The 9,512-nt window shown below is 46.3% G+C and overlaps 1 protein-coding gene across 1 annotated transcript; it reads left to right on the top strand.

Annotated features, from left to right (window-relative positions):
• Window positions 1–369: 369 nt before the first annotated feature.
• On the top strand, window positions 370–9,245 carry LOC133756502 (HLA class II histocompatibility antigen, DRB1 beta chain-like). The gene is made up of 6 exons (XM_062187175.1): window positions 370–469; window positions 3,831–4,100; window positions 6,214–6,495; window positions 7,550–7,660; window positions 8,391–8,414; window positions 8,989–9,245. Exons 1-6 carry the CDS (start codon window positions 370–372, stop codon window positions 9,243–9,245), a joined length of 1,044 nt encoding a protein of 347 aa, XP_062043159.1.
• The last annotated feature ends 267 nt before the right edge of the window (window positions 9,246–9,512 follow it).

Here is a 9,512-nt window from a genome sequence, read left to right as displayed (position 1 = left end):
ACATTCAGCTGGGCCAACAGCTCTCCCGTGAGAGGTGAAGGCTCCTACATGGCTCAGAGCTGGTTCACAGTAGGGCCCAATTAAATTTTTGAATCTGCAAGGTTCAAACTTGACAACATTAAACCAGAACAATCCTTTAAATGATAGAAACTGTAAATTTCAGAAGAAGACTTTCCTATTGAATCTCTGACCAGCAACCGATGGTGCTTTTCATCTCCTGTGCTGATTGGCTCTCCAGATTATCATCACTCAACTCTGTAGTAAAGAAAGGAGTATCTTGTTTTCTATCATTTGAAATGTGCCAGGGTCAGAGTTGTCACAGAGAGACTCGCCTGCTCCCCTGGCACCAGGCCCCTCCTGCTCTCCAGGATGCTGTGTCTGTGGCTCTCCGAGGGCCCCTGCCTGGCAGCTCTGACTGTGACGCTGCTGGTGCTGAGCCCCATCCCGGCTTTGGCTGGGGACCTCCTATGTAAGTGCATGTTTTGGATGCTGGGCTATTTTTGGGTGGGGAAGGGAGGGAGTTACTTTGTCACTGTGCCCAGGCTGTGTTTCTTTAAAAAATGATACATTTTCTGCCATGACCACCTATCTTTACCATATGTATCCTACATTACTTCCCTGAAGAGGATCTCTGCGAGATCTGCATAAGGGGCCTCCTTGTTCAGGGCATTTCTTCCCAACTCTCCTCCAGTTTACCTTCTCCAGCCTTGCACCACGTTTCTTCAGAGTCCTGAGAGCATTCAGACATAATGATCTTAAAATAATACCTCATACAGCACTTCCATTTGTTCTGCTGGGTTGTGACACGAAACAGAGGCTTTCTCTGAATGTTTCATAGGGAACCAAAATGACTGTGAAGGAATCCTGAAAGAACAAGTCTTATGGGCTCTACAGGACCCTTTACGTTGGTGTCTTTCCTTAGGTGTGATGTTGTTATCTCCCATTATCTCTCTTTTCTCCCTAAATTCCAATGTTTATGAAGCCTATACCCCTGAACGTGAGATTCTCTGGTGGAAGTCGATTAGTGTTCTCTCTCCTGTGGAAAGCACCTTGCAGTGGAAGCAGTGATCCTTAGTGTTTGGAATGGCACTTATGAGTCGCTGTTTGGTGCCTTGAAGAATGTAAAGCATCTTCTGAAAGCCTGGCTGAAGTTGGGGTTCACTAAAAACGTATGTGACCCATCTATATGATGTTTCTAGTATGTCTTCTACGTTTTCTGACTGGAGCCCACAGAAAAGATTCAATTAATGTAGGATATATTATAAGAAATTCAGCAGTTTCACTTGAGTCCATCTCCTATACCCCTAACAGTGGTACAGAGACCATGTGAAGGCTTTTAGCATCCTACAGTGCTGAAAGCCCAGAATAAAGTCAAGGGAACTCACTGGCCTCTGGGTGTGTCATCCTAAATTTCATGAGGTCACTCATCACACCCTGTTTTACCTTCCAATAACCACATCTCATTTTCTCTACCTCCAGTTCCTTCCCTATTCTTTTGCTAGCTATGCGATCACCATTACTAAAAATCCCCAATTTTTCACAGATCCTCTGCACTGTAGGAGATCCATCAGAGGAGAGGAAACAATGAAAGTTTCCCTCTTTCTTAAAATCATCTTTTCCTTACTTGTGAACATGTCTGATTAGAAGGAGGACAAAGAGAAAGTTTGTCTGACTTTCCACAGGAAATGGGAGGGCAAAATTTGTTGATGAGAACAAAAGAGAAGGGGAGTTTAAGTCCCTTCCTGCTTTCCAGGGTGCCCACAATGATACATTTCCAGGAATCTGGTTTGTTCATTTGGAGCACAGGTATGGCTCTGAGCAAATATTATTTCCTGAATCTCATTCTGTGCTCAGAGAATTCCTTTTGAATGAGACAGACAGGGCGTCTAATCTCATGGAACTTAATGACAGACGAGAAAGGCAATAACCCAACACGGATTTGGCAAAGAAGAGAACTTCACAGAGCAGGGAGTGCTGTGAAAAAAGCGGGCAGGGTGAAGGAACCAAGAGCACTGGGGTCTCCATCTTCAGTGCTAGAGACCAGCGAGCCTTTGTGAAAAAGGGACTTTTAGCTGAGGCAAGGGTCCCGAGAGGACAGCACGTATGCTCCAAGGGACCAGTGCTCCACTGAGCGTGATCAGAGGAAAGGTGGAAATGTGAGGAACCAGTCCTGGTCCAGGTTTAGAGCTGTTTCTCCAGAAACATCAGTTTGTTTAAGTCCCAGGCTTTCATCAGATACAATGTTGGCCATTTTTTCAATGTGGTTCTCAGCTGTTGTGTAATGAACTCTGGCTATTAGATGGCTCACACCAGCAGTTCTCACCCAGGGACAGCTTCCCTCTCTTTTCCCCATTCTTCTAGCATTGGGCATTTGACAAAATATCAGGTCCACAATGTAAACAGTGCTGTTCTTGAAGTAACTGTGCTGTGCTATGCACGGCGCTGACTCTGACACTTCTAGACTCTCACATTAATATAAATACACACCCCACAATTCAGGTTTTCATGGTTATTTTACCTTGTTTTATTAGAAAACAGAGTAATAAAAAACCAAAATTATACATTTGCATAAAGTCAGCTTTCTTGTTGAATCCACTAGATCATTGTTAGTCCAAGGCCTGCATTATTTATTTATTTATTTATTTTTACCTTATTCAATGTTTAGTATGTTGTGAGTTCTTAGTCATTCCCTTCTCTTTTACCTTTCAACAACTTGCCTTGGTGAGACATAAATGGTGATGTCTGCTATAAATATTTTTCAGTAAAATGCCTCAAACTTCTCCAGAAATTCTATATGCAGTGTTACTGGTCTTGTCATATACGCTCATTTACTTGTTTCACTTTTAACCACAGGATTAACTTTTTTAACCTGTCAATGACCTTTTATCTGTTTAATTAGTTAAAAGCAAAAATTTAAGACGCACGAATGTATGGTGAATTCATGCAGGGATTCATTCACACGGTGTGCATGTCCGCATGAATGGAAACAGCAGAAGCACAGGCGGTGGATGAGCCCGGAGAGCTCTAACACAGCCTTCCCGCACCCCATCGGGTCTGAGTTTCCAAACGAATTTGGCATCAAATTTTATAAAAAAGGCTTGGTGTTCTCAGTTTTCTGAATCTGGAAATCCGTTGAAAGGCCCGTGGACGCGTGATAGAACCAGAGTTCACCTCCTAAACCTCCACCCTACGTCACCATTACTTGTAGCAAATCCTGAATGCGGACGGCGACCCAAGACGGTGCACACAGTCTTCCACCGTCCCCTTCTGTGCCATGTGCCCGGCTTTGTCCGGTTTAGTGCGTCTTTTCTCTCAAACTCTGGGTCGTGGCAATTTTCTTCCCTGACCCGTGTGTTCCTGTCTTAACGCATGCGCGCACACACACGCACACACACACCACGCGCTCTTCCTCTAGCTCACTCCAGTCCAGTTTTTCGTGTCCCGCAGTAAGCATCACTCCACACAGGGTCCTTCTCGGTGCCCTCCCGTAGCCCAGGTCAACACATGGTTCTGGGTTCCGGACTCCGCACCTGTCCTCACTTGGCTCAGTGCGGTGCACACCCGCATGTGTTGGTCTTCGTCCGTCACTTTTACTGGGCGGCGCGGAGGCGGAGGGGTCCAGACCCTGCAGCTCAGAGGGGTTTCCTGCCCAGGGGTCTGCCTCCCTCTAAGGCTGGGGCGGGACGCAGGGCGGCGCAGGGCGTTGGGGGCGGTGGGGTCCACCAGGGCTGTCCTGGGCCCGCCTCCTCCCAGGGCGCCCGGACAGGCGGAGTCGCCGTTGGTCTCTCCCGGGAGGCCGCCGGTGTGACGCGGCATCTGTGTCCCCGCAGCGCGTTTCATGCTGCAGATGAAGTATGAGTGTCATTTCTCCAACGGGACGCAGCGGGTGCGGTACGTGGAGAGGCACTTCTACAACCGGGAGGAGACTCTGCGCTTCGACAGCGACGTGGGGGCGTTCAGGGCGCCGACGGAGCTGGGCCGGCCGGAGGCGGAGGCCTGGAACCAGCGCGAGGACAGACTGGAGGACAGGAGGGCCGCGGTGGACACGTTCTGCAGATACAACTACCTGGCGCTGGAGAGCTTCGCGGGGCGGCGGCGAGGTGGGCGCGCGCGGGCGCGAACCTTTGGGCACCTCTGGCCTTTAGACGTTTATTTCAGGTCGAATTACACTGCTATCTTAGTGTGACATTTCTCGTAGTTAAAATGATTGTTAATCCGGCTTACAGCTATAATTTAGCTTAACATACTGATGTTACTATTTTAATAGTGCCAATAGGATTTAAGCAGGTACACCGATTCCTTTTTTTTTTTTTTTTTTTAAGATTTATTTATTTGAAAGTCAGAGTTACACAGAGAGAGGAGAGGGAAAGAGAGAGAGAGAGAGAGAGAGGTCTTCCATCTGGTGGTTCACTCCCCAATTGATAGCAACAGCCTGAGCTGCTCAGATCGGAAGCCAGGAGCTTCTTCCGGGTCTCCCACGCGGGCGCAGGGGCCCAAGGAGTTGAGCCATCTTCTACTGCTTTCCCAGGCCATAGCAGGGAGAGAGCTGGATTGGGGGTGGAGCAGCTGGGATTCGAACTGGTGACTATATGGGTTGCCTTTGCTTCAGGCCAGGGTGTTAACCCGCTGCGCCAGAGCTCAGGTCCCACACCCTACTTGTCTGTTCTTTAACACATTTTATCTCACTTCCCCCTGTGGTACCTGCTTTAGAAAATAGTTCCAAATACACTGGGCCATTTGTATGGGGGAAGGGGGTAGTTCCAGGAGTCCTTTACTTATCAAACTCAGAGGCTGCCTAAGTCCCTTAGATGCGGCTTTCGCGTACCCACCTCCCCCACCTCACCCCCCACCCCCGTCTTTAAAATCACCTTTCGATTGCTAAGGATACCCAGTACAGTGTGTCTTGTGGATAGTGGTTACACACGATTGTTCAGGGAATATTAATAGAAAGCAAAAGCCTAACTAGATGTTCAGTGCACTCCCAATGATCTTTTTCCAAGTATCTTCCATCCCTAGAGAGTTGAATCCCTCTGTACTAAACCTGGTGATACAGACAGACAAGTACACTCTAAAATGTTTTATATATAATTTATGTGTTTATATATAATTATAAACATATATTACATATTTATAATTACATGTTATAACATAATTTGTTTATATGTAATTTATATAATAAGTATAATATATAATTTAAATGTCTAATTCTTTTAAAAGTATTTATTTTATTTGTTTGAAATGCACAGTTACAGTGAGACAGGGGAGAGACACACAGAGAGAAAAACCTTCCATCCTTTGGTTTATTTCCCAAGTGGTCTCAATGGTCAGGGCTGGGCCAGGCTGAAGCCAGGAGCCATGAATTTCTCCTAGGTCTTCCACGTGGGTGCAGGGGCCCAAGCACTTGGGCATCTTCCATTTCCTTTCCACGCCATGGCAGAGAGTTGGATTGGAAGTGGAGGAGCCTCAGACTCAAACCAGCCTCCAAACAGGAAGAGGCACAGTAGGCTGTAGTTTAACCGGTATGCCACAGCGCCAGCTCTTGTAATGTCTACTGCTTTGATGTCGGTGTTTTTGAACATTTTTCACATTTATTGGCCGGTTGTTATGACTGCTCTCGGTTATCTGCTATCTCTTATCTCTGGGGTTGGAATAGAGTGGTTTTTTTTTTTTTTTTTGAGTGTTCCATAAGTTTTTCTTGGCTCTAACATGCATAATGCTTTGTTGACATTGACATTCATATTTTCTCCAGCTTATGATTTATATTTTGATTCTATTTATTATTTGACAAAGTAAAAATATGAATGTTCTTATTTAATAAAATATACCACAAAATTGTTGATAATGATTTATCACCAATGTTAAATTTGTATTTTATAAATGTTATGAAAATGCTTTCTCCTTTAACAAAAGTGCCTTTGCTGAGATTGGCTATGTCAGGGACTGGTCATGCAGACCCTGCCCTGACCTCAAATATAAGTTTGAAACAGACAGTTGTAAAACCGTAACAATTCTAAGAATAGCTGTGCTTGTTTTGCACAGGAGAGGGGTTGAACAGATGGTTGTAAAATGAGAACTTTCACGAAAACCTTGTTCCTTCCCCTCTCCTCTGGACTCCTGCTCTAGACTGGAGCCTGGTATGGAGAGAGGCAGAAAACAACCACCAAGGAGAACTGCTGTGCCTGCCTCGCTCACCCCTCCCCCTCTGCCTCCTAGTTGTGCCGAAGGTGACCGTGTACCCTGCAAAGACCCAGCCCCTGCAGCACCACAACCTCCTGGTCTGCGCTGTGAGTGGTTTCTATCCAGGCCACATTGAAGTGCGGTGGTTCCGGAATGGAGAGGAAGAGGAGGCTGGGGTCGTGTCCACGGGCCTGATCCGTAATGGAGACTGGACCTTCCAGACCCTGGTGATGCTTGAGACAGTTCCTCAGAGTGGAGAGGTGTACACGTGCCAGGTGGAGCACCCGAGCGTGACCAGCCCCGTCACCGTGGAATGGAGTGAGCAGCTTCCTGACCCATAAACCCCTCCCCCTACAGGAAGGGGCCTCTGCCTGTCCCCGAGTGTCAGGCTGCTCTCCCCGCACTGTGTCTGCATTGGCAGCAGGCGCTCCTTTCCTTCAGATCACTGAGGGTAACCTTGTGGTAGTGTCCACAAACACCTGCTCCCTTAGAAGATAATTTCACTTGGCAGATGGGAAAGAGGCTGCCTCTGCTTTGAGCCTTCCTGTGACATCACACGCATCCTGGTTACTCTCTTGGCCATGGACTCCAGACCCAAGCCATAGGGTACTCAGCCCCCAATTTCTGCTTGCCTGACCATTTTATTTGGAAATAAGTAACTTCTTTTTGATTATATGGTTTCCCAGCTTTTGGAGTTCACCTGGAGTCTCAGATGAGTTTTAAATTAATGTTGGACTCACTTAAGACTTTGGGACTCCTGTGGGTGGAATGTTGCATGTGAGAGTGAGTTTTGCAGAGCGAGGAGGGAACAATAATGGATTGAAAAGGATGTGGCTGCGCAAAACTTTAATGGAAACCTCCTTGCTCTTTCCCCTTTCCTCTGGACTCCTGCTGGATTCTGGAGCCTGGGTATAGAGAGAGGCAGAAGGCCTACCTTGGTGCCTACCAAGGAGAACTGCTGAGTAGGGTCTTCCTGAAGTGAGGAGAGTCTGGTCTCAGCTCTGCCTTTCATTAGCTCTGCCATCCTGGGCAAGCCCCTTAACCTCCCTTAATCTCAAACTCTTCACACATTAGCTGTCTTTTCAGAGTTGCGGTATTTCAATGAGTTAAATGCCTGATGCTTGTAGCTACTCAGTGAGATTAAAATATGTTTTTTTTTTTGTTTTGTTTTGTTCCTAGAGATGGTTAGTCACGGTGGCTCTTCTAGTTTGAGTTACTTCTCCCATTCTCAAAGCTCTGCATCCCCAGGTCTTGATTGAAGTGTTTGGATTTTGGAGAAAAGTCACTAAATCTAAGAGCTCTAAATCTCAGGATCCCAAATAGAGAGATTGGGACTGTGATCAAAATGTCTAACTGTGGCTTTTTCTCCCAGGGGTACAGTCGGCATCTGCTCACAGCAAGCAGCTGAGTGGAATTGGGGGCGTGGTGCTGGGTCTGCTCTTCCTGGGTGTGGGGCTGTTCATCTACTGCAGGGCTCAGAAGGGTAAGGACCTGATGGTGGTGAGCACGCTCCAGAATTTTCTTGGGAAGGAAATGTGGCTTCGCTCAAACTAGTCAATTGTAAATCACTGGTACTGTGTAAAATCTTTTTTCCCCCCAATTTCCTGAAAATCTGAAAGCAATCACTCCTGGTGACTGTTTCAAAGCCTGACAGGTTATGCTTCATGGAGATAAGAAAAGGTTAATAAGCATAGAGATTTGTGAGTCAGAATCCTGGGGCCAATGATGCAAGAGCCACTAGGGCTAACTAAAGTGCCCTTGATTTGTGCAATAGCAGCTGCATTGGTCACAGGTGCTTAGTGTCTGTTCTTTGACTTGGTTGGTATGGGATGTAGTGATAGAGAAATATGACAGATCTTGGGCTGGGAACATGACTTTTAAAAAAATTATTTATTTATTTATTTGAGAGGCAGAATTATAGACAAAGAGTGAAGGAGAGACAGAGAGAAAGGTCTTCCATCTGCTGGATCCCTCCCCACATGGCTGCAATGGCCAGGGTTGGGCCAATCTAAATCCAGGAGACAGGAGCTTTTTCTGGGTCTCCCATGCAGGTGCAGGGGCCCAAGCACTTGGGCTGTCTTCTGCTGCTTTCTCAGTCCATAAGGCGAGAGCCCATATGGGATACCGGTGCTGCAGGTGGTGGTTTAGCCTACTATGCCAGTGCCGGCCCCCTCCAGTAGTTTTAGGTATGATTCTTCCCCTCTCTTTCCCAGGCCACTCTGGGCTTCAGCCAACAGGTAATGCCCCTTTAGCTCCTTTTTAAAAAAGTTATACAAGTTAAACTTTTTCAAAGTAACACAAGTTTCAAGTATTTCATATATACAGATTTAGGAACATACTTATATGACACATAAATAAAAGCTAAAAAAGTTTCATGACACAGATTCAGTTTACCTTAACCAGGTGACAGTTGATAAGACGGGAGACAGAAATAAATGGGCAAGGCTTTGGAGCCATTCTTCTGACCTAGCAGTTTTCAGTAAAACTTCTTTTATTCATTAAAAAAAGTTGTGTGCTCTGAGCTACCTTTGACCCAGGGAGACTTCAGATTTTTCTTTTTTTCTCTTTACTGCAGTGTGATTACCTGGAGCCCCAAGAGAGGGGGGGAAAGCAACCATTGTCACAGTCAGCGCTGAGTACAGCCTTGCCTGTGTCCCCTGCAGGGCTCCTGGGCCGGAGTGAAGACGGTGACACACGGAAGAGCCTCTGTCCCTGATTCTTCATCGTGACAACGTTTCTGGAAGGCTCCTGTTCTTCCTCACAGAGAGTGGTTCCTCAGGACCTGGCTCCCTCTTGTTCTGTGACCTACAGAAAATGTCCTGTCCATGGCCTCCTCGGCCCCTGGCTTTGCCTGGAAGTCAATACTGACGGCGGTGCCTTCTCTGCATTGTTTGCAGCTATCATTTAGATGCAACCCTTGCAGCCTCCTCTGCATTGGATACCACCCGGTGCTACAGCACTTTAACACATACCGTCAGCATCATACAGCTGCAAGGAAGAGAACTGGAAAAGAGAGGGAGGATGACATCACCGTGCAACAAGAGTTTTCATTCCTAGCTGATAAATAACGGGAATAATGCATATGCTAAATGCATTGATTTGTCTGTTCTACGTGTATGCAAATATCAAATCATCATGTTGCACACTACAATATGAGCAATTTTTTCTTGTCAATTAAAAATGAGAGAAAACAAAATCAGAACCTTAAGGAGGCAATGCATAAAAACTGAATACAGGCTGTGGCAATTGAAACAAATGACAAAAACTTTATGATGGCACACAAGCTGGGAAAGTAAATCAAAACTGCTTTTGGCCCTTGTCTAAACAATCAGGTA

Source organism: Lepus europaeus, chromosome 3 (genome assembly GCF_033115175.1).
Source record: "Lepus europaeus isolate LE1 chromosome 3, mLepTim1.pri, whole genome shotgun sequence".
In the NCBI taxonomy this organism is placed as follows: Eukaryota; Metazoa; Chordata; class Mammalia; order Lagomorpha; family Leporidae; genus Lepus; species Lepus europaeus.
The sequence above is the reverse complement of the archived record's forward strand: the minus strand, read 5'-3'. Positions and strand labels throughout refer to the sequence as shown.

Coding starts and splice junctions, on each gene's coding strand:
- LOC133756502 (XM_062187175.1), top strand. CDS start 370: ATGCTGTGTCTGTGGCTCTCCGAGGGCCCCTGCCTGGCAGCTCTGACT. Junction 470..3,830: donor TTTGGCTGGGGACCTCCTAT/GTAAGTGCATGT, acceptor GTGTCCCCGCAG/CGCGTTTCATGCTGCAGATG. Junction 7,661..8,390: donor CTACTGCAGGGCTCAGAAGG/GTAAGGACCTGA, acceptor TCTCTTTCCCAG/GCCACTCTGGGCTTCAGCCA.